This window comes from Schistocerca gregaria, chromosome 2 (assembly GCF_023897955.1).
Source record: "Schistocerca gregaria isolate iqSchGreg1 chromosome 2, iqSchGreg1.2, whole genome shotgun sequence".
Lineage (NCBI taxonomy): Eukaryota > Metazoa > Arthropoda > Insecta > Orthoptera > Acrididae > Schistocerca > Schistocerca gregaria.
Window position 1 is genome coordinate 384,844,848 of NC_064921.1, and position 25,943 is coordinate 384,870,790.

At 41.8% G+C, this 25,943-nt stretch overlaps 1 protein-coding gene across 1 annotated transcript in view; it reads left to right on the forward strand.

Moving 5' to 3' along the window:
* Positions 1-25,943, forward strand: part of LOC126320863 (cholinesterase 1-like) — a 119,088-nt gene that overhangs the window by 91,710 nt on the left and 1,435 nt on the right. Inside the window, exons 9-10 of the mRNA XM_049994127.1 lie at positions 12,346-12,478; positions 21,500-21,632. Coding sequence (XP_049850084.1) covers positions 12,346-12,478; positions 21,500-21,632 — 266 coding nt within the window. The remainder of the gene's footprint in view (positions 1-12,345; positions 12,479-21,499; positions 21,633-25,943) is intronic.

A 25,943-nucleotide genomic window follows, 5' to 3' on the forward strand; every position in this document is an offset into this window, starting at 1 on the left:
GGTACCATCACTGTTCCGTCTCTTCAGCTTCTTCCTTCAGTATGTTGTATCTCCTTCCATCTTTCATGTCGTCCAGATATTGAATTCTTCTTCTTCCTCGTCCGTCGTTTCCTCTGAGTTTCCCTTCGATGACATCATGTAACGTTACTGAACTGAACCTTTCGAGAAGATCTGTTGTATGTCTTTTCCAATTCAAGATGTGATCAGTGTTAGACCATTAACCGAGAATCCAAAAATAATACTTCTGAGTAAGTAATTTGTTGGTCCTTGCGCCTCTTCATGCCAGATTAATGGTCAAGAAGGAAAACAAAGAAGGAAGACTGGGATTTACATTTCGCCGAAGACAAGATCTAGATCATAAGAGATGGGGAACAGGACAAAGGCGGGAATGGTATTCAGATGCATCCTTTCCAAAGGAACTCCCTGGTATTTGCGGAAATTAATTTATAGAAACTCCATAAGATCTAAATATACGTGACGGAAAATGAATTTGTGCTACTTCTCTCCCACATCCAAATAAAATGAAGTGACAAAAGTCGTGGGTTGGTAATATGCACGCATACAGGTGCCGGTAGTATCGCGTCCAAAAGGTACAAAAGGGCTGTGTATTAGCGGAGATGTCAATTATGCTCAGATGATTCAAGCGAAATGGTCTCCGACGTGATTGTGACAGCACGATAGGAAATAATAGACTTTGAACATGGAATAGTAGATGGAGCTAGGCGCATGCTACATTCCACTTCGGAAATCGTTAAGAAAATCAATATTCCCAAATCGACAGTGTCAATAGTGTACAAAGAATACCAAATTTCAGGCATTGCCTCTCACGACGGACAAAGCAGTGGCCGAGAGCGTTCACGTAACGACCGTGATCAGCGTCGTTTACGTAGAGTTGTCAATGCTAAGAGACAAGCAACACTGCTTGAAACAATCTCAGAAATGAACGTGGGACGTACGATGAAAGTGTCCTTTAGAACAGTGCTGCGAAATTTGGTGTTAATGGGCTATGTCAGCAGACGACCCACGCGAGTGCCTTTGCTACCACCACGACATCGTCTGCAGCGCCTCTCCCTGACTCCCGATTATACCGCTTGGACCCTAGACTACTAGAAAACCGTGGCCTGGTGAGCTGGTAAGAGCTGGTAAGAGCTGGTAAGAGCTGGTAAGAGCTGGTAAGAGCTGGTAAGAGCTGGTAAGAGCTGATGGTAGCCGCGGACCCGTAGGCCCAAGTTGTCAGGGAGGCACTGTGGAAGATGGTGGTGGCTCCGTGAAGAGTGTGGAATCTGTTTATAGGGAATGGGCTGAGTCTTCTAGTCCAACTGAACTGATCAGCGGTCATATTCGACTCCTCGGAGGCCATCTGCAGTCATTCATGGACTTCATATTCCCAACGAACGATGAAATCCTTATGGATGAAAATGCGCCACGTCACGTGCTACAATGGTTCACAATTGGTTTGACGAACATTCTGGGCAGTTCGAGCGAATGATTTGGCCACCCAGATAGCCACCAAGAATCCCATCGACCATTTATGGGATATCATTGCACCGACTACAGCTTCGCAACGACGTCTGGCAATGGAGGCAGCATAGATCATTATTTCTGCATTTCCAGCGACTTGTTGAGATGATTCCTCGTCCACTACGCCAGGCAAAAGCTCGTTGGACACGATATTAGGAGATATCCCAAGGCTCCTGTCACCTCAGTGTATAGTTTCTTAACTGCAACGTCACCTCGCTCGGTAGAAAATCAATGCAGTTCAGGAAATATACTCAGTAAACCAGTAATATAGGTAGAGTGGAGCACAATTCTTTTGGTCCCATCGCATCAACGCTAGTACCTTAGTTATAAAGTAACAGACTCGAACTCTAACGGGGGCTACATACTTTCCTTCCATATAATTTGTGTGTGATGCATAAAGAGGAGTGATTAAGTACTATGAAAAGTACCTTCCGTTATGTGTGTACTGTAGCTTGTAGAGGAATATATTTTGATAAAAAGAGAAATGAAAATTAGTAAACAGCTGAGCTCTTTCTTTAACGAGGATGTGAGTTACTCGACGTCTCTCTTCGAATAAGCGAGTAAATCAGCCTTTGCTGACTCTTGTTTTAGAAAATGATTCGTGTCACGTCGTAAATTTAACAATACTGAGTTACTCGTTACCGTCCACCACTACCGCAGCAGAAAACAGTACGACCAGCAACAACGCAGGAACAAGAATGTCCTTTCGACGCAGCTCTAAACCACGGAGTATCTATAGAATCAAGGAGAGTTTGTGACTTACTTTATGCGCTGTTATATCATCCTCAAGAATACCGCCTTCCACGAACTTTGTTTTTCGAGAACCGGAAGGCGAATTTCTCTTCAACAATTGTTATAGAATCGGCTGTCTTTGACGTATACAATGCGCTTAAAAAGCGTTAAATACTTCTACAGGAAGTAGTATTGGTAAAAACTAGAATAAAACTTCTTATAATTGTATTTCCGGAAACCAAAACCCTGTTGAGTAAAGGGTAATTTTACATGTGTCAAGTAATGTGTAGTATTTGGAGGAGCAGGCTATCACAAAAGATAGCACAATAAATTAGCACAATATGCACGTATGGCTAGATGAAAATCCTCCAGTAATAATGGAGACGAGACATCAAAATCGCTTATCAGTATACGGTCAGGAGTCACCGGTGACAGATTCATAGGGCTATACACTTTATCAGGCAGATTAACAGGTGCTGTGTATCACCGATTTCTGAGCGATGAATTACATGCGTTATCTAAAAGCGATACCCCTGCCGAAAGACATCGGTTGTGGATTACAGGAGACGGGACATCACCCCATTTTCTGCGGTACGTGCGACAGTAGCAACGTGCCATGCGCGCTGAATTGCTCATCGACATCAGATACCCTGACCTCTCCGTTCACCGAACCTGAATACGCTGATTATCTGGCTAGGGGACCATTAACAAAAATTAATACATTAATTGATGTACACCCAACGCGAATATGTGCGGACGTTACAGGAGCGTGTGCCAGTGCATGTGACGTATTCCGAATGGAACCAAGTGCTTCGGAAAGTGTGCTTGGTTCACTGCGGAGACGGTCTGAACGGTGTGTCAGGATGCGTGGTAACCAAATGCGGCTATAGTGTCTGCTTCTAAGTAATAGACAGATGCGAATGAGAGGACAGACTGTTTCATATCTCCATATTACCGGAACTCATTTTCTAGCTTTCAGCAGTACTCCTCCCTGTACGAATGTGCGACACTTTTCTTGAACAGCCCTGCATAGCGCCATGTGTAAGAAATTTACCGTCGAAACTGTGACTTTCAGAGCGCAATCTGTCAGTCTCCGATTGCAACACCTGTTAGACAATCGGCATAACTGTAAGGTTCCAGATTCTCCACTAGAGTTAAGATGTGCACGTCCTTAGTGAGGAGGAGACTTCACGAGCAATATTGTCTGCCCTGTTGGGTGTGACGAGTGTTCTCGTATGGCCTATCGAACACCCCGTTGCGACAAATATAACCACGAAAACGCAGAAGATAGCACATTTCGCTTTCCAGCATGCTAAATTCTAACTCCACCCACACTTTCTCATAAATGCAGATGCAATTCATATGTAAACATCTCATTGTTATCTTTTTCCCTTCAGTGAATTCCGGTCCTACGCCTCCGTAAGGACAAGACTTTCCTATCGTACTAGAGAAAGCAGCTTATCAAAGGTCGTCAGTAAATTTTCATCTACTATGTTCCCTGACAACATAATGAGGTTAGTCCCGGCTATCACGCTTCGAAACAGACGATCCTAGCTGTCCACGTAGTTGACATAGCAATGCTTCAATTCTCCCACGCATTCTGAACACGTCGAGGTACATTACATAATTATGACGTAAGTAGGTCAACGATGATGGTCTGTAATTGGCTTACTCCTTTAAAGATAAGATCATTTGAAGTAACACTTCACTTGTTAAATATCAATTACGTCACGTTATACGTTTGATACCGCACTTTTCTTCCTTACCCTGATTGGCCGTCTTAACCTTACCGCTGATAGGTTCAGGTAAGACTGATCACATAATTGGTTACGCTATGTGTTCAGTTGAAGGAAACAAAAGAAAAATTCGGAGTAGGTATTAAAATCCAGGGTGAAGAAATAAAAATGTTGAGGTTCGCTCATGACATTGTAATTGACTGTAATACTCTCTTTCAAATTCTGAAGCTGGCAGGGGTAAAATACAGGGAGCGAAAGGCTATTTACAATTTGTACAGAAACCAGATGGCAGTTATAAGAGTTGAGGGGCATGAAAGAGAAGCAGTGGTTGGGAGAGGAGTGAGACACGGTTGTAGCCTCTCCCCGATGTTATTCCATCTGTATATTGAGTAAGCAGTAAAGGAACCAAAAGAAAAATTTGGAGTAGGTATTAAAATCCATGGAGAAGAAATAAAAACTTTGAGGTTCGCTCATGACATTGTAATTCTGTCAGAGACAGCAAAGGACTTGGAAGAGTAGTTGAACGTAATGGACAGTGTCTTGAAAGGAGGATATAAAATGAACATCAACAAAAGTAAAACTAGGATAATGGAATGTAGTCGAATTAAATCGGGTGATGAGGGAATTAGATTAGGAAATGAGACACTTGAAGTAGTAAAGGAGTTTAGCTATTTGGGGAGCAAAATAACTGATGATGGTCGAAGTAGAGAGGATATAAAATGTAGACTGGCAATGCCAAGGAAAGCGTTTCTGAAGAAGAGAAATTTTTTAATATCGAGTATAGATTTAAGTGTCAGGAAGTCGTTTCTGAAAGTATTTTTATGGAGTGTAGCCATGTATGGAAGTGAAACATGGACAATAAATAGTTTGGACAAGAAGATAATAGAAGCTTTCGAAATGTGGTGCTACAGAAGAATGTTGAAGATTAGGTGGGTAGATCAGGTAACTAATGAGGAGGTATTGAATAGGATTGGGGAGAAGAGGAGTTTGTGGCACAGCTTGATTAGAAGATGGGATCGAGTGGTAGGACATATCCTGAGGCATCAAGGGATCACAAATTTAGCATTGGAGGATAGCGTGGAGGGTAAAAATCGTAGAGGGAGACCAAGAGATGAATACACTAAGCAGATTCAGAAGGATGTAGGTTGCAGTAGGTACCTGGAGATGAAGAAGCTTGCACAGGATAGAGTAGCATGGAGAGCTGCATCGAACAAGTCTCAAGACTGAAGACCATAACAACAACATGTGTTCAGTTGTGACTTTTTTAAATCGATTGTTAACCTATTACGGCCACAGCATACCTTTTGATTGTTACTTCCTTAGCATGAAAATGTACGTTTCACTTTGCTTTAACCCACTGCCGTTCTCATGTGTCTGCTTATCACTGTCGTGCTAGCGTCAGCTGCCTCGTGTGAATCTATCGCTACAACCGGGGAACATCCTAACATAGCCCATTCCGGAACAAGTTAGACTTGAATTTGTCGTCCGTGACATGTGTGTGGCAGGTCGTATTATTTTTTAAGCAAATGTTCTGACCCCGGCGCTCAATCATCGTGAAAGCTGCTCTTTGCAGTAATTCAGTGGTTTGTAATTGTGCAGACCATTGTTATTATTGTATTAGTTTAATTTATGTACGCTGCCGTACGTACATCATTCACCCTTTCAGCGATCTCCTCTTATCAGCTGATTTCTTATCAGGCTCTGCACCGTTTGGTTCTCCCAAACGACCGCTGCAAGCACCCAGTAACTGGGAGTTACAGTATCGATCAGCAAGAACGTTTTGTCCCTCTGGCTATTGCCCCAAACCTCTGACAGCCGCGGGGGTGGCCGCACGGTCTTGGGCACCTTATCACGGTCCGGGCGGCTCCCCCGTCGGAGATTCGACTCCTCCCTATTTTGTGTGTGTGTATGTATGTGTGTGTGTGTGTGTGTGTGTGTGTGTGTGTGTGTGTGTTTGGCATAAGTTAGTCTAAGTTAGATAAAGTAGTATGTAAGCTTAGAGACTGATGACTTAACTAGTTTGGTCCCATAAGACCTTACCACAAAAATTTTAAAGTTTGACTACTTTTGTGATGGGCTCTCTATTCGTAGTCGCCAACGTATTATATACTCAGTAATAATTTAGGATTTCTCTGTCGTTACTACTCATATTTACTTATAATTACATAAATTTGTTTGTTCACTTATTTCACGATGCTTGTTTCTCGAAAATATTTTCTGAATAGCTTACTTTCTTACACGATTGTCGTTTGGTTCGCTTGCTATGCGACGAGCAACTTCTGGGGATTCTATTTTGAATGTAATGCACATGGTCGTCTGAATATATTATGTTACTTTCCGACATTGTAAATACGTGTATGAGCTAGCCCTATATAAGTTTTTCTATTTGAAAAATATTACCGAGGAGCTGTACAATTTATAGCCGCGTTACACAATGTTGGTTCGTTTTGTGTGATGAAACACAGTGCCACTATTTGTATGTTTTGATCTGTATCTTTAATATATAGTAACACTGTCTTCAATGACATAGGACTAGGAATAATATTTCCACGCAGCTGTACATTCTAATGGTAGCATTGCATAACCAGTCATGCACTAAGGAAAATACTTTACTGATTAAATAATTTGTTTCGTTGCATGATACTTACTGAGAGTTGTTGTTACTAAGCTTACATAAATTCCCAAAGAAGTGGACGTCAAAGGAATTGTAGCATTCGTGACGGAAATGGGAAACGTTTGAGCTTAGAAACCGGCATGCGTTAATTTAAAGAATTGTATATTGCTAGAATGAATAACAATGACGAGATTCAGAAACGGATATAATAAGATAATTTGTCAGTGTCCTTTTAAAAACGTCATAACTGACTTGGAAGACGTTTTGCATGCACACCAATAAAGTAACGACTGCTCTTAGTGAGAAAAGGCAAAATAATCCTCAGAATCTCGATAACTGCGTTGAATGAAAGCAGTATTCGCTAATAACCACACACCGCATAAGAAGACAGCAATTACAGTATCCACACCCTGCTTCAGTGCTATATCACTCATACTGGTATTATCCCCTCATTCATATAAAGTAGAATTATACTGCACCGGCCCGTTAAATAGTGCACATATCACGAACATTCCTGATTAATCTGTGCCGACGTGTTACCCATATCGAAATAAGGATGAAATTGTAGCCAAGTATTCATCTGGCAATGTACCGTTGTTATTGACAGAACATCTATAGTTATGAAGTTACACATAAATGTCAACCAGCAGTACGCTTTCTGACACTAGAAAGTGTAACAGGCGAAGAGAAGATTGTTGGAGCTACGTTGTTGGAGACTTATTCGCCAAACTAGATGTATGGCCGGCCGTTCACCCGACTTTAAGCTTATGGATTACTAACTTTGGCCATATATAATAGTAGCCTAGGTATAGCGTTTTTGAATGCCAATCAAAACGTCCTGGAATCAGGCATTAGTCCCAGACACTGCTTAATTAAAAACAAAATAATCATCAATAGCGGCGGAAGGCGTCCAGTAACAGAAGATACCCGCATTCTGCCAACGGCCTTGCAAAGAGTGTGGAGCAACGGGCAGAGGTTCATGGCCTCCAGTGCGACGAAAATATTTAATAGCCAACGAAATCTTAATATTCTACAAGGAAGGACGTGGAGTTTCTAAAGTCTGAATGTGGTAAAGAAAATACAAAATCTAAAAGTTTTCAGTGTAGGCGTCATTGAAGTGAAAACGGAAAAGAGACGCAGCTTTCAGATCAGATGAATATAGAATAATGTTAACAATAGCGGAAAATGGAATAGTATTCCTAATGGATAAGATGGCCAGATAAAGAGTGGATCATTGAAAGCGGTTTAGTGACAGGATTATACTTATCAGAATCAATAGCAAACCAACTCAAGCAACAATATATCAGGTATAGATGCCAATGTCACAGGCAGAATATGAGGAGAGAAGGACAGTGAAAGAGGATGCTCAATAGGTAACTCAGTGTGTAAATGGAAAAGAAAATCTACTAATCCTGAGGAACTAACGCTGTGGAAGAGAAAGGACCCATTTGTTAGAATGGGAGAGGGTAACGACTGAGTTACGCAGTAAATTCCAGTTGGTAATAGCAAATAAATAGAGTGGAAGAGGTATGCTGGGAAAATACCTGGAACACGTGGAGATATCAGCTTGATTACATCGTGGTGAGACAGAAATTGTAAAATTAGATACTGGATTGTAAGGACAACACAGGAAAAGGAACAGGCTTACAACATAATTTAGTGATGAGTTGGCTGAAGTTTAAGAGAACGCGTAAAGAAGTGAGCTATAAAATTACTAAGAACTCATGTATTTGAAGTTCTGCGAGGTTTTAGATACTGCAGTTCAGCTAAAACATTCTGCAATATGGAAAGGACACATACAGAAGTTGGACGGACAAATACACTAAAGAACTTCAAAAAGTAAGTTACACATTATTAAGGCAGGCCAAGGAACTTTTACTGAATCATGCCCTACAATCCAAAGTGACACAGAGACATGGCACTACTGTTCCATTACAGACACGAAGTCTCTGTACACAACAGTCGGAATGCCCTACCAATTACTGAGTTGATTGACAACAGAAATCAGCGCGTTGGTAACGGAGCCATTAGAGAACCTCTGTGTGAACGTCAACAACTCTTCCCCCTATTCCCACCCATCCCTCCCTCTCCCCTCCCCCAAGATGTTCTAACAGATGGCCGAAAATACGAAAATCAAATGGCGCAATATCTGGACTTACCGATTAGCATCTCCCGGTCAATTTGTTGGTACCATTTCATTACAACTAGACGCAACATTACATTTGGTCCCCCTACCGCCATAATTTCAGAGTGAGTCTACGTGCGATTCAAACGGTAAACCCACATAAATCGTAGTGTCCTGCTTGCTACAACTCTGAAGTAGTTTCCAGTTGTCACGCTATTTCCCTCCCACGCTGTGATACACCTTTATCCTTACCCCTGCAGCACTGTGTCTACAGGAATCCCAAAACGTGTGATATTTTTTGACAATGCTGTGGAAATGTCTCAGGGTGGGACGACACGTGTAATTTACTTTCTAAAGCCCATATGAAGGTATAAGGGAGGTAGTAACGAATAAATCTTGGCTAATAGAAGAAATACTTCAGTTGATCAACGAAAGAATGAAATACAAAAACATTCAGGCAAAGATGGGAATATAACGTTATAAGCCAGTTAGAAAGTATATTAACTTGAAGCAAAGGAAAACTGATGTAAAATATTTGCAGGAAAAATATTGAGAAATCGAAAAAAAACATGATGGTAGGGACGACAGATTTAGCATACAGAAACGTCAACTTTCGCTGGACTCAATAGCAAAGCTGTCAATATGACAAGTTCAAAATGAATTCTGCTGCTAAACGCAGATGAAAGAGTGGACATACAGAAAGAGTCGAGTGAAGCAGGCAACGAGGAACTGTCTGATGACGTAATAGAAGGACGAACTGGAAGTCTGTTTAGAAAATGTAGAAAATCCAGTATTACAGAGTTTAACAGAGTATTCGAGGATTTACGATCACATACGGCAGTAAGGACGATAATATATCTTCAGAGTTTCTAAAACCTTGCGTAAACAAACAACTCTTGGTGTCTAGATTCTATGACACTAGAAACATACCAGCAAACTTTAGGAGGAACATGAGCCACACGATCCTGAAACCATCAAGGCAAATGTATTCAAGAACTATGGCACCGTAAGCTTAGCGACTAAGTTTCTGACAAAAATAATATATGGAAGAATGAAAAAGAAGATTGAGAATCTATTAAATGACAATCAGTTTGGCTCCCGGAAAGGTAAAGAAATCAGGCAGTTCTGACGTTGCACCTGCAACTTAAGGGAAAATGAGACATTTTCAAAGGATCTGACGACCTAGAAAAAGTGGTCACTATCAAAAATCGTGCAAAATGTTTGAAATTCTCAGTAAAGTAGATATAAGCCATAGAGCAAGACTGGTACTGTACACTATGATAAGAAACAAGAGCAAAAAATATGAATGTAAGACCAAGAACGTACAGGAATAAATAGTGGGCGAGGCAGCGATACAAGATTTCTTCATACGTTGGTAAAATAATGACGGAAGTTAAAATTCAGGGTGAAAGGATATGATTCGCTATGACACTGCTTTTCTCGTGGAAACAGAGGAAGAAATAGGACCTGTTGAAAACAATGAACACTGCAATGCTCCCAGAATTAGGATTGAAAGTAAACCACAGGTAGAGAAAGTAATAGGGAGCAGTAGAAATAACAGAGGTAAACGTAGTATCCAGGTTAGATACAAAGAGTTTGATGTAGTTATGGAATCCTGCTGCCTTTAAACGAAAATTCCACTCAATGAGCGAAATAAGGTGATCATAAGAATCAGACTAGCACAGGCAAAGAGGGCATGAATGGGAAAAGTAATTTTTCTTGTATCAAATATAGGCATTAATTTGATGAACAAATTTCTGAAAACTAATGTTTCGATCATAGGACCGTATAGAAGTGAATCATGGACTGTGGAAAGACCGGAAAAAATAGACTCCAAGCGTTTCAGAAGAGATGCGTTTGAGAGGCAGGATTTTGAAAACAGAGTGCACTGACAAGATGGTAAATGAAGAACCAGGAGATAGATTTCATGGTACCAAATAGAGCTGTAGACGGTAGATTCTGTGAGGCAAGACACAAATCTGAGCATTTTCAAAATGTCCACCAAGTAATTTAGGACGCTGAGTGCAGTTGCAATTCTGAGAGAAAGTTGTTGACGCAAGAGAGCAAGTGAAATTAATCGGAATACAATTCTATTTGAAAGCACACGACAAACTGATGGAAGCTTAATTTGAGATGTTCGTGAGATAAAGTAAACTTTACCATTTTGTGAAAGCCAGACGAAAGTAGTTTTGAAAGTCCTTATTTAGTTCTGACTTAACAATTTATTCACATGATAACCCGTCCAGTTTTACTAAATATGCGCCTTAACTCTTACTGTTTCATTCGGTCACCCGGACCAGCCTTGTTACACATTATATCGACGTTTACACTATTTCCATCAAATTAAATGTCATTAGTCACCGGCGTAACTTAATTTCTGTCATTCGAGCCCTTTAGCAGCAGAACATCGCATAATAATTTACTCGGTCTTATGTCCACGAAACGTATTTATAACATTTTAATTTTTTTGTTTTATTTACGCACTGTTGTTATCGTAGCAAGAGAAAAACTTAGTCACTTGCTGTTCTGAAACTCATCTTTATTTAGGCGTTGCGAGGAATTTCATCTTCATAATATATGCAATAAGGTGACAAAAGTCATGTGCAGCACGCCGATTTAAATTAGTTAACAGTTAATAAAATGACAACAGTTTAAAAGAACAGGAATGAAACGAGGTAGAGGGCTTCATACACATGTTATGGCATCATGTTCAAGTAACCAATGTCAGAACAAAACTGAGTGAGCTAACTTGACGTTACGTGGGAGGTAACATCAATATTCACGTGGTGGCGTAGGTTATAGCAAAAGGTAGCTCCACAGATCAAATGCACATATAAAAATGGATATTAAAAGGAAATAATATAACAAAGACCATAAAATTTATCGTTACAAATATCCAAAGCAGAAGGACTACAATAAACATAAAAATGAAAGCCGGAGGATGCCGGAACGCGCAGCAGTCATGTCGTATTACATATAACTGAAAATCATTATGCATTACATTTCACAAGTATTAATCTAGTACAACAGAGTACATATAGCTAAAATTAAGTGTTTGAAAAGCAGGAGGCAAAGGTGCACATGCACAATGTTTATTTCTTACATGTACTATAACGGAAATAAATACTTTTTTTTACAGTGAGTAGGGAGAAGCATAAATAAATCAGCATATGTAACTGTGTTGCGAAACTTAAAGACACAGAAACCGTTTACATTAGCGTTTGTGTATACCAAAATTTGAACGAAGGTAAAATGTTGACAAGATGCAGATGAACATGTAACACTGCAAAATGCATTTATATTAACGAAAAGATAATAAAAATGTAGTCTAGATTAGATTTACATGGTCATATATACATCATTTATGAATGCTAAGAATCTCAATAAGTAAAAAAAAAAAAGGTGGGAGCACGACAGATGGAAAATCAAGAGTAAAAAAGGGTAAATAAAAAAATTCTGATTTATAATACGGTCGCATGTCTCTTACGTGACTTTCTGTGGCACATCAAATTCTTTTGATAACTCTTGATATCTCTATCAGTCGTCTCACACATCAGCATACAAACGATAAAGTAAATAAGTGTAGTGTTTTTCTCATTTGTGTATTTTAATTTCAGCTGCTATCAGACCTGTTTTTTGAAGAACCAGTGGACACTGTAGTTAGGATAATGGCTGCGGCATCCCATGAATCTGTTCGCTACTACCGGTTCTCATTCAAAGGACCCAACAGCGGAGTGCCAGACGAACCAGGTAGTATCAGCTACAAAGTTTCAAATAATGCCAATTACAAATTATTTATACGTGCTTCACATTCGTTAACAATGGACGAACTAGGTAAATTTCGTTTGTATAATTAGCTAAACGCTAACATCCACAGGATGATAAACAAAGGATTCAATGTTAAACGTATCAGTTTTAGGCAGTAATAATTTCTGAGACAAGCTAGCTCTATGCTCATTGTGAATTGATTATATACAAATTGGCCCTAAGTTGTTACTATCTGCTGCAAGGGAGGGGAAGAAAATCAATGTGCACTCCGAGTGCATTCCGGGGGGAGTCATTCCAGATTTGGAAAGGGTCCTTCCGGATGCCTTGAAGAGTACAGGGTGCAACCATCTGCAGGTGGTAGCTCATGTCGGCACCAATGATGGATCGGAGGAAATCCTTTCTGGCTTCCGGCGGCTATCTGATTTGGTGAAGACTGCCAGTCTCACTAGCGGGATGAAAGAAGAGCTCACTATCTGCAGCATCGTCGACAGGACTGACTGCGGACCTTTGGTACAGTGCCGTGTGGAGGGTCTAAACAGAGTCTGAGACGGTTCTGCGACCGTGTGGGCTGCAGATTCCTCGACTTGAGCCTTAGGGTGGCGGCGTTTCGGATTCCGCTGGATAGATCAGGAGTCCACTACACACAGCAGGCGGCTACGCGGGTAGCAGGGGTTGTGTGGAGTGGACTGGGCGGTTTTTTAGGTTAGATGGCCTCGGGCAAGTACAGAAAGGGCAACACACTCAAAATGTACGGGGCAAAGTCAGGACATGCGGGGACCAAGCAGCAATCGGTATTGTAATTGTAAATTGTCGAAGCTGCGTTGGTAAAGTACCGGAACTTCAAGCGCTATAGAAAGCACCGAAGCTGAAATCGTTATAGGTACGGAAAGCTGCCTGAATGTAGAGGTAAATTCTGCCGAAATTTTTACAAAGGCACAGACAGTTTTTAGAAAGGGTAGATTGCATGCAACCGGTGGTGGAGTGTTCGTCGCTGTTAGTAGTAGTTTATCCTGTAGTGAAGTAGAAGTGGATAGTTCCTTTGAATTATTATGGGTGGAGGTTACACTCAACAACGGAGCTAGGTTAATAATTGGCTCCTTTTACCGACCACCTGACTCAGCAGCATTAGTGGCAGAACGAATGAGAGAAAATCTGGAATACATTTCACATAAATTTCCTCAGCATGTTATAGTGTTAGGTGAAGATTTCAACTTACCAGATGTAGACTGGGATACTCAGTTGTTTAGGACGGGTGGTAGGGACAGAGCATCGAGTGACATTGTACTGAGTGCACTATCCGAAAATTACCTTGAGCAATTAAACAGAGAACCGATTCGTGGAGATGACATCTTGGACCTATTGATAACAAATGGACCCGAACTTTTCGACTAAGCGCAGAACAGGGAATCAGTGATCATAAGGCCGTAGCAACATCCCTGAATATGGAAGTAAACAGGAATATAAAAAATGGGAGGAAAGTTTATCTGCTTAGCAAACAGTAATAGTAGGCAGATTTAAACCTACCTGACAGATCAAAATGAAAATTTCTGTTCAAACACTGACAGTATTGAGCGTTTATGGAAAAGTTCAAGGCAATCGTAAAATGCGTTTTAGACAGGTAAGTGCCGAGTAAAACTGCGAGGGACGGGAAAAACTCACCGTGGTTCAACAACAAAGTTGGGAAACTACTGCAAAAGCAAAGAGAGCTTCACTACAAATTTAAAAGCAGCCAAAACCTCTCAGACAAACAGAAGCTAAACGATGTCAAAGTTAACCTAAAGAGAGCTATGCGTGAAGCGTCCAATGAATTCGAAAGTAAAATTCTATGTACCAACTTGATAGCAAATCCTTTGAAGTTCTGGTCCTACGTTAAATCTGTAAGTGGGTCGAAACAGTATACCCAGACACTCTAGGATAATGGCATTGAAACAGAGAATGACACGCGTAAAGCTAAAATATTAAACACCTTTTTCCAAAGCTGCTTCACAGACGAGGACCGCACTGCAGTTCCTTCTCTAAATCCTCGCACGAACGAAAAAATGACTGACATCGAAATAAATGTCCAAGGAATAGGAAAGCAACTGAAATCACTCAACAGAGGAAAGTCCACTGGACCTGACTGGATACCAATTCTATTCTACACACAGTACGCGAAAGAACTTGCGTCCCTTCTAACAGCCGTGTACCGCAAGTCTCTAGAGGAACGGAAGGTTCCAAATGATTGGGAGAGAGCACAGGTAGTTCCAGTTTTCAAGAAGGGTCGTCGAGAAAATGCGCAAAACTATAGGCCTATGTCTATGACGTCGATCTGTTGTAGAATTTTGGAACATGTTTTCTGCTCGCGTATCATGTCATTTGTGGAAACCCAGAATCTACTCTGTAGGAATCAACATTGATTCCGGAAACAGCGATCATGTGAGAAACTACTCACTTCATTTGTTCATGAGACCCAGAAAATATTAGATACAGTCTGCCAAGTAGATGCCATTTTCCTTGACTTCCGGAAGAAGTTCGATACAGTTCCGCACTGTCGCCTGATAAAGTAAGAGCCTAAGGATTTTCAGACCAGCTGTGTGGCTGGATTGACTAGTTTTTAGCAAACAGAACACTGCATGTTGTTATCGATGGAGAGACGTCTACAGACGTTAAAGTAACCTGTGGCGTGCCACAGCGGATTGCTATGGGATCATTGCTTTTCACAATATTTATAAATGACCTGGTAGATAGTGTCTGAAGTTCCATGTGGCTTTTCGTGGATGATTCTGTAGTATACAGAGAAGTTGCAGCATCAGAAAATTGCAGCGAAATGCAGCGGATAGGCAACTGACCCTTCACATACACAAATGTCATGTATTGCGAATACATAGAAAGAAGAAACCTTTACTGTATGATTATATGATAGCGGAAAAAACACTGGTAGCTGTTCTGTAAAATATCTGGGAGTATGCGTACGGAACGATTTGAAGTGGAATGATCATATAAAATTGTTGATAAGGCGGGTGCCAGTTTGAGATTCATTGGGAGAGTTCTTAGAAAATTTAGTTCATCAACAAAGGAGGTGCCTTACAAAACTCTCGTTCGACCTATACTTGAGAATTGCTGATGAGTGTGTGATCCGTACCAGGTCGGGTTGACGGTGGAGGTAGAGAAGATCCAAAGAAGAGCGGCGCGTTTCGTCACAGGGTTGTTTGGTAAGCGTGATAGTGATACGGAAATGTTTAGGAAACTCAATTGGCAGACTCTGCAAGAAAGGCGCTCTGCATCGCTATGTAGCTTGCTGTCCAGGTTTCGAGAGGGTGCGTTTCTGGATGAGGTATGGATTATATTGCTTCCCCCTACTTATGCCTCCCGAGGTGATAGCGAATGTAAAATTAGAGAGATTCCAGCGCCCACGGAGGCTTTGCGGCAGTCATTCTTCCTGCGAACCATACGCGAGTGGAACAGGAAAGGGAGGTAATGACAGTGGCACGTAAAGTGTCTTCCGCCACACACCGTTGGGTGGCTCGCGGAGTTTAAATGTAGATGTAGATATCTACGATGATGATGAAAGGATGGTTCATACAGTATAAGGCACGATCAAAAAATTTTTCCTCTGGGCCGTTGCTGCAGCGTATATGCAATTTAGCTCCACTCCGCTGTCACCAAGGGATTAGTGTGGCATTCTTGACTTTTCGAGAGCCTGAGGTAAATGCGACAACGTGAACTACGAGTATGACTATGTTATTAGCACATGCGTCCCAACTGGACCAACGTGCTGTTATTCTTATGCCAGCCACTGTGGCCGAGCGGTTCTAGGCGATTCAGTCCGGAACCGCGTGACCGCTTCGGTCGCAGGTTCTAATCCTGCCTCGGGCATGGATGTGTGTGATGTCCTTAGGTTAGTTAAGTTTAAGTAGTTCTAAGTCTAGCGGACTGATGACCTCAGATGTTAAGTCCCATAGTTCGTTATTCTTATCTTGACTGCCGATAAACAAACTCCGGTAGACACTCATCGGGGAATGAAGAATTCGTGTGTCGAAAACGTCAACAAGCGGTGCTGTTGCATGATAGCGCACGTCCGCATTTCGCAAATGTAGCAATTCAGAAGCTACGCCAACTCAAGTGGGACACTGGAGCATGCTCGCTGTAGTCCTGATCCCTCCCAATGCAAGTATCATACCTTCGGGTTGTTAAAAAGGCCTTGAAGAGTTGACGATTCCTGTCGGACGAGGACGTTTTGCAGGCACTTACGGACTTCGTCACGCAGCTGAACGCCGTGTTCTGCCAAACGGTTATCTTCACTCTGGTGCGTCTGTGGGATGATTTCCTCAATGCTCACGGCGATTTTGCCTGTTTGCCATACTGACTCAGTACTTCCCTTTTATGTGTTGTGTGTTAGAGCAAAGGAAGATTATATAACGAAAGAGTGAAAGACATTAGCTCCCAGTGAGCACTGAATGGGGCAAGTTAAAAATTTGTGACGGGCCACGGTTCGCTGGGGCAGGTGGGTTGAGCACTGCGCCTTCCAGACAAAGTGGTCACCAGAAGCGCACGCACTACCCTAGTTCACCTCCCGCCAGAGCCAAATTCTCAACTGACACCGCACATTACTGATGGCGCCCCTGCTCCTTAGCCTCATTACTCTCAGAATCTCGCCGATTCCCGTAAGAGTTGGAGCTTGCTGTGCGTCTGCACTAAAGGAATCAGTGACCGTCTTCAGATTAATTGTTTATAGGTAGTGTCCTATCCCAGATATAATTTTGATCCTGCAGCCATTACGATTTAAGACACAGACGAACTAAATTGATTAGCTACCAGTGGGCACTGATTTATACCTATGGCGCAAATTGAAACTAAATTCACGATACTTCCGCCGCCTACATATGTGCATATCGCTACCCCATCACTTTTTTTCACCTCCGTCTACATTACAGACACCGTTTTGGTAATCTAATAGTGTGTGGTATACGTAGCTAATACGATATGCTTTTAATTTTTTTGTAAATTTGTACGAAGTCTGAATCCTTTCCTTATGTGTCCAGGTAACACGTTGGGCCTTGCGACAGGAAACAAAACTGTTTGGGGGATAGAGTTAATATCAGAGCCACTACAGACAACACAGAACTCCAGTGGGTACGAAGGCAAAGTGTACATACGAAATATTTGTCTTATTTTCTATATGGAAATGTCGAAACGGAAATTATAACTACACACAAGAAACATTAATAAGTAAGTGGAGAGCAAAAAGAAGCCTCTGAAGAAGAGGATAAATGAGCTTGCTTGGAATCCTGTGATCGAAGCAGTAATCAGAAGGCGTTATCAAATAATACATTTCAAATGAAAAACGCTTGACAGCTATTATTTTAGCGTCACATCAAAAGTCAAACATATTTTGGTATGGGTCCTTATAATACAAGGTTATGTCAGGTCTTTTTTTTTGGAAAATTAATGAATTTAGTTGAGGTAGAAAGTTTTTGTCCGTTAACGTACTCGCATGTAGAAATGCTATCAGTTTATAACTGAAGAAAAACACACCACTTAACTAGTTATCTTCCACATGTCCTGCGAAACGTAACTGATAAAAAATGTCCTAGTTATCTCCATTCTCACACCCGAGATCACAATTCAGGTACCCAGGTTTTGTACGATCTAGCGTTTTCACTGTAACATTACATGTAATGCAACGTTGCCGTTCTGCATTTGCACAGTAATCCGTTTTGTGTAGGAAATAACAGAAGCGGAAGTTGTGAATGAATGTTTTCAATGTCAACAACCGAATGTCCTTGCCAGATCACTGAGTTTAGTTTGAGTCAGTCTTAAATACTTACAACAAAATCACATATATAAACCTCCAAAAGGTGTTCATGAAAATATTGTTTATATTTCATAAGACAATTATTTACAATAGACTGCTTGGCAACATTCGTACTGTGGCTTCGAATAAAACTCATTCAATCTTTTTACACAGCAGTAATCCGCTTCCATCCTTCTACACTCTAATACAAAAAAAGAGAGGCGCACAACGAAGGAATCTTCCGAATGGACAGAAATCGGTAGATGTAGTAGACATTTATAGACAAACGATTACAATTTCAGAAGAATTGGATGCTTTATTCAAGAAAAAGAGCTTGGCAAATTGAAGCCGATAACGCGTTGGTCCACTATGGCCCTTAATCAACCCCTTATTCGGCTCGCATTGACTGATAGAGCTGTTGTACGTCCTCCTGAGGGATACTATGCCAAATTCTGTCCAAATGATGCGTTAGATCGTCAAAATTCCTACTGGTTGGAAGACGCTGCCCATAATGCTCCAAACTCTCTCGGTTTGGGAGAGATGCAGCGACCTTGCTGCCGAAGGTAGGTTTGGCAACCATGACGACAAGAAATAAAAACTCTCGCCATGTATCTGCGGGCATCCTCTTGCTGAAATGTAAACCCAGGGTGGTGATACGCCCGCTAAACCCGCTTAGCAGAACAGGTGATTAGGATCACTAAAAGTGTAATTTATTGTAACGGCACATTAGAACATTTAGAACTACGAGTTTCAAAAGGCAATTATTCTCAAGTAGTAAAAACATGCAGTTAAAATTGCGTTGCTGAGAGCCTCAAGGCAAAGGTGAATAGACTAACATAAACAAGGTGCAATACAAACGGCTGGAATGCCAGAATAGAATTTTCAAGATTTTAAAATAAATTACCATAACCTTTCAAAGGCAGAAGACCGCAATGTTTTTTTTTTCCTTTTTTTAGAATAAAGATTTAAGTGGCTGAACGCTCACAATTGATTTTCCAAAATTCAAAAATACATAAAATGCAGTAAATGCAAGAATTTCGTAAATCATTGGCATCACAGATAAACACCGTTGAGGAGGACTATAAAGGAAACGGCACTCAGAAGCTTCCAGGGAGATCGGTCTGTCCTAGTTCACTTAGGTGAGACAGGTGGTGACCCCAACTACACTTGATCTGTCGGAACCCAACCACGGGACATCCACGTACCGACTGACAAAACGACTTGCTTACCACCAGTCGGTACCTGAGAACTCAAACACAAAAATTACGAACATGGTTATCCAAAATGAAATATGTATTTAGCTGTCAAAACTACACACCATGTTGGACAGCGACAACAGAAATGACGCTACCTGAAATTACATTAGTGGCCAGGGCAGGCAACCGGAATACTAACGGCCACAATGCAAAAAATTCCGCTGTTGCACTTTAATTTTAGTCAGCAAATATAGTTAACTGCACTGCATGTAGGCCAAATTTCAGCAACAGAAACTCTCAGTGCTGCTCACAGGAAAACCTCCCCAACAGCGAACCACCGAAACGAACCGCACGACATGAATAGATTTGGATTAGTTAGTTGAAACGACTACTCAACTTTGACGTCCTGGGTTGGTGAACCACGAAGCTCCTAGCGATCGCACAGCTCCATAGACGCTCCAACACTGCGCAGGGACCGCCAGCGGACCGAGCTGACTGCACCGCGCGGACAGAACTTCCCTGGTCCGCTGCAACCGACCGCCTCCCGCAGAATGCCGACCACATCTAAAATAGTCGTCAGCGGAAATAACACCGACTACGCACACAACAAGACAAACAGTTGCACGAAGACCTGAACGATACCCAACAGTAACTAAGCAAGCACGAAGACAGATCGGGAGTCGATGCGCGCGAGCGATCAGCAAGCCAAAACGCGTTGTCCGGTAGGACGCCCGAGCGACGATCCACGAGGACCGTGGCCCATGCGTGGCGGCAATGGTCGGGCGAGCCGTGTCGATGCAGGCCTCAGTGCTGCCACAACCCAACTCACTGGTGCCGCATTACAACGCCCCAACTGGCAGGTCCGGACTGGGCTCCAGACGCGTTCCAACTGACTGGCAAATCCGAACTCGCGGCCCGAATTTCCTTACGACAGACAGCGACCGGGAAGTAATGCAGTCGAGCAAAGATCCTCCGAAAGGGGATGTATCGATATGCGCTGCTAACACCGCTCACGGTCAGGAAAAGCAGCAACTCAGTGACAGTAGTAATTTAAATTAATGTAGTGAGGTAAAAGTACGTTAAAAAACAGGATGTGAAATTCATGATGGCGGGAACACGAGCCACGCACGGCGCAGGAGGCTTGCATGGAGGGATACAGAACGGACCGTAGACATACAACTGTGAGGGTGCCGCGCTTGACAACCAAAGCGTTCCTGCTGTGAAATAAATGGCACTCCAGACAATCACTCCTGGTTGTCAGGCCGTATAGAGGCAGACAGTCAGGTTGGTATTCCACCGCTGTCTGAGCCGTCTCCAGACTACGCCTTCGCCCTCCAATGTCAATGACTGACGTAGACTTGTTTTCAGTGACGAGTCCTGCTTCGAATTAAGCCCCTATGACCAAAGAAGACTTTTCTGGAGATGCCCCAGACAGTGGTGGTATACCAACCTGACTTTCTGCCTCTGTCCGCCCTGACAACCAGGAGTGATTGTCTGGAGTCCCATTTCATTTCACAGCAGGAACACTTTGGTTGTCAAGCGCGGCATTCGGAAAAGACCTTAGTGGTGCACACTAGTAAGGCAGTGATCCAGAATGACTAGTAATTTATTTGATGCACAATAGAAAAGTTACTATGCAGCTAGGGTAAATAATTTTGTTATATTGGAAGATGATCAGGTGATCTAAACTGATGGTCAATGAATATTAGTTTTAAAAAGTGCTTACGAGTTGTGGGACAAATGCTGCACAAAATATATTCAGTGTAAGTGCGATTTCAGTGCGATGGACAGTTACTAACTACATACATTCTTACATACCCAGATAAGTTTCCACATAGAAGCATTGGTGTAGAATATAACGAATATATCAACTAACTGGATGGGACGTCACAGTACATGAACGAAATCAGCCTGTGTTTCTGATGTGTAAATACTGTGTAGTACTTAAGTATATTTTAGGTTACACACACCTCTCTTTATGAGTGCACATTGGTATATTAATAGAACCCAACTTTCTTTTTTTATTCCCTCTAGGAGTTCAGCATGCAGAAGACCTGAAATATCTTTTCCGCACGACCTTAAGCAAACAAAATTTAGATCGCGATTCTGATGAAGGTAAAACGAGGGATCGAATGGTTGGAATGTGGACAAATTTTGCTAAGTATGGGTAAGTTGCACTTATGTATCGTACTGTCAGTGACATAATGTTACCAGAAAGAATCTATTACCCTGCTATTTCTAAGTCAAGGTTTTCTCTTCAAGAGATAACGTCATTCATAGCTCTAAATGTATAATCGGGTCTTAACGCGCTATTTCCTTAAAAAGACTGAAACTAAAGAATTCCAAGTCTTGTTTGAATGCTATTACGGATCGACCGGTGTTGTAAACGATCACTGTTTCAAGAAAGAAATTCCAGGACTAAATACAACTTTTGTGAAGACTGTATAGGTATTACACTGGATAAAAAGGTATCAGATACCTGGGTACATTCGTTTTCAACCATTTTCCAGAACATGCTGGAGGTAATTTTGCGAAGTTTCAGAGAAAAATACCGAACTCAAAGCTATTACGTTGTGGATAATTCGCAAAACTATTCCACATATAAGTCATATAAGTGCTTTAAAATAATTCATTCCATTCATACAGTCTCCTGTATCCTACTAAAAAATGCATGTCTGACACCTTTCCATATCTCAGGAACGTCCCTTTAGTACGTCCTCGAAGCTTCCGTGGCGTGCGTCACGTCTCAACCACGCTATCCAATACAAATAAAGAATGGTCGCTGGTCTCGCTTTGACCATGCGACTGGTTTATTCTTCTCCGAAGTCCACTGTCAGTAATTAAAAGCCCTGTTTGCTACTTAACTAATTTTAGGTAAGATTACTAGATTCGACCAATGTATTGGGAAGATTCAGTGCTAACAGTTCAGTTAAACACGTTCAACTGCCTATTAGCAGTTGCTGTTGATAATTACCCCCACAAAAGACGAGAACGCCATTCAGAATCGAGAGGGATTAAAGTTACTCAAAAACGTCCCCCTCCGATATGCCCAGAAAACAGTGACATTTATTGACCAGAATTAACCCTAGGGAAGTCTGTTTCGTTCGCTAAACCCGTACTATACAGCTAACTACTGGCTACACTTTACCTCTGAACTCTTAACTTATTGCTCCGCAACACACACAGAGAAAAAAAGAAAAAGCCTAAGCGGTAATCGACCCCCATGGACGGTATCAAATATGTTGTCGGTTTTCCATACAGGAAACGTAGTTCCTTTGATCACGAAGGATCAATGACTCGAAGACTCCGAACTCCTAACTACTCTAGACACAAATTCCCCGCATGTCGTAGCACCCCTGAAGGCCGACATCCAACGTTTCGTGACCAAAAATGATTATAAAAAAAGTCCGATACGCTGCGCTGTTTCTGAGATAATTAGCGCTGAAGTCAGCCATTCTGGCCGTTGCGCGCTCAAGTACAGGGGGACCACCAGAGAGGGGTCGCAACACCTGTTTTTCGTTTGGTTTCCTAAAACCGAATAAGAGAGCGATACAAAATCTGGACATGGGACGATGGTAAGGATCGAACATGAGGAAAAGACTGAGCATTCTCGCGCGCTATCATCTATGGTATGAAAAAACTGACTAATCATTCTGGCGGACAGCTTGAATTTTCGCGCGAAAGTCTACCTCGTGATGACTGGGTGTTGTGTGCTGTCCTTAGGTTAGTTAGGTTTAAGCAGTTTTAAGTTCTAGGGGACTGATGACCATAGATGTTAAGTCACATAGTGCTCAGAGCCATTTGAACCATTTTGCGCGCGAAGGCCTGATTGACTACCTTTAATGCTAACAAACTCGGAAACGGCATAACGTAGCGAATTTTTTTCTTAACTATTATTTCTCAGAATAACCTACTCTGCAACACTTACATCCTTTCAGACTGTTTCTGATCGTCCTGTATAAGTCTTTCAGCAAATCAGAAAAGAGAAGCAAAAGAAGGAATTGTCCGTGGTCATTCCCCCGCTATTTCTTCCAGCGACCCTGAGCGATGTTGCAGTCCAATAGGAAGCTTACAGCGCTTTCTTCAACGGATGTGAAGGGGAAATTACTCTCCATGAAAGAGCAGCCGTTTAGAAGGATTAAAGAAAATCTAGCCCTTCCTTTCCAGGTAAAAAAAAATCCCTTTCACCCGGCCGCCGGAAACTGGCTGAATCGACTACCAAACTGGAGGACGGCTGCAAAACCAAGGCGGCTTTGCACACCGTGTGTTACAATGCGAAACAAAACGCGATGTATGCAAAGATGCCAGTTATCGTTAGTTCATATTGTCAAACGTCATTGCCAGCAGCGTACGGCTATGGCGTGAACTTCACAAATGCATTTTAAGCAACCATAATTCTTGCTTCCCTTCCGTAAAGTCTCCCTTTCAAGCGCTCCCATAAACAAATATAGAACGGCATCAGACGTTACTGGCGCTATGCACAGACTGCCTTCGAAATACAACAGACTATTCTGGATGAAGCGTAATCTACAAACACAGAAGTAAGATACTGTGATTAACAGATAAGTGTGATTGCATTATTATTATTCATATTACTCAGTCATGATTTAGCGAATAGTTGTAATCTGAATCATTATGTAGGTGAGTTTAACGGCGAGGAATATTTACCCAAAACATTGCAGCAATATATTGTTTGATACAGGCAGAACACCACGCAGGTTCAAAGACTGTGAACAAGTAGTGATGGGTGAAATGTATTCGCAGTTGCGGATATGTACAGCCTTCAGCTGAATAATGGAATAATGGCATTGAAAATTTGTGCTCAACCGGAACTCGAACCCGAATTTCCCACTTGTCACGAGCAGTCGCCTTCTACTTCAGCTGCCGGAGCATACTTTACGGCCAGGCCCAGGCTTCCATGTGTCGCCATCCATGTATCTACAAGTTTCCTCCATACATTCATTATGTACATTCCCGTGCAGGGGAGACATTTTAAATGAAAGTCGCTTGTCTTGTATTGTCGGAGAAATACGATATTGCCATGTATTCATTTCTGATACTGATCAAGCGACTATGAATTAAAATGTCGCTCCTGAACGGGAATATAAATAATGAATCCACGGGTGCAGACTGTAGACACATGGGTGACGAGATATGGATGTTTGCGTCTGGCTGTGAAGCGTGCTCGGGTAGCCGAAGTGGTTTTAAGCAACTAGTAGTGTCACAAATTTCCAGTGTCCCAGACCGACACAAGTTTCCATTGCACAGCTGAAGGTTGTCCTTATTCGCAACTGCAAGTGCCTCTCATGTTCTTGATGACAGCTGGAGTCACCGCAGCGATTGTTCCTTCGGACGTACATGCACTGCAACTAATATTGTATTTATCTGCAGACACTGGGCAAGCGAATTTCCATTTAAATGCCTTCCCGGACGGGAATATACATAACGAGCATACGAGTGCAAGTTGTAGACACATGGACGATGATATATGGAAGTTTCTGTTTCGCCATGAAGCGTGCGCGGATAGCTGAAGTGGTTGAGGCGATTGCTAGAGAGTATCCGAGTTAGAGTTCTAGTCGTCATTTGAAAAGAAAGTTGAAGTCTGTCCTCATTCGCAACCGTGAATACATTTCATGTATTTCACAGCAGCTGTAGTCAACGTAATGCCTGTTCCTTCAGACGAGGCAGCCTTTGAATACACGACTGAGTCCATATCGCTCAGTTATTTCCTACAATCGCTTTGGAAGTACGAGATACGATGTGGAGCAATCAGTAGGCTTAATTGTTCGAGAAGCAACTTCCACAGGCTTCGACATATTTATAGGTTTCTGAGACACTGCAGTTTGCCTCCATGAAAGATTGTTTGAAATATAATTGAGGCGTAGGTGCTGGAATTTTCCTCATGTTTCTCGGACTCATTGAGTATGAAACTGAGAGCAGACACAGTGCCGAGGAAGGGAAGCGCGAATGGTCACAGACTTCTTTCGACTGGCAGCAGAGTATAACAGATATGCTCAGAAGTCTCAGATGGCAGAACAGTGAAGAAAGATACTAAATATCCGTTGTATATCTGTACCAAGAGAGTTCGAACAGATGACTTTCAGACAGCACCTGTGAAAATCCACAGCCCATGAAGTATCGACGTCTTAGAGATCGAAAAAATAAAATTAGACTAACAATAGCACATAAAAATAAATCAAAACATCTTTCTACCCACGATTCACATTCAAATGTAACCGAATAAACCTTAATATAATTTGCAATAAATGGTACCTTTGGAACGAATCACAGGACAAAGATGTAGATGTCTTTCGAGAATGAACACATAATTATGAAATATAGATCTCTTTATTCCTGGTATATCTATTGAAGAAGATGTGGAAGTAGATATTGTGATAACTGTATAAATGAAGTAGCTATTACGTACCTCAAGGGCTTACAAAGTGAAATACTAGTATTTACATAATGGAGCTGTTCT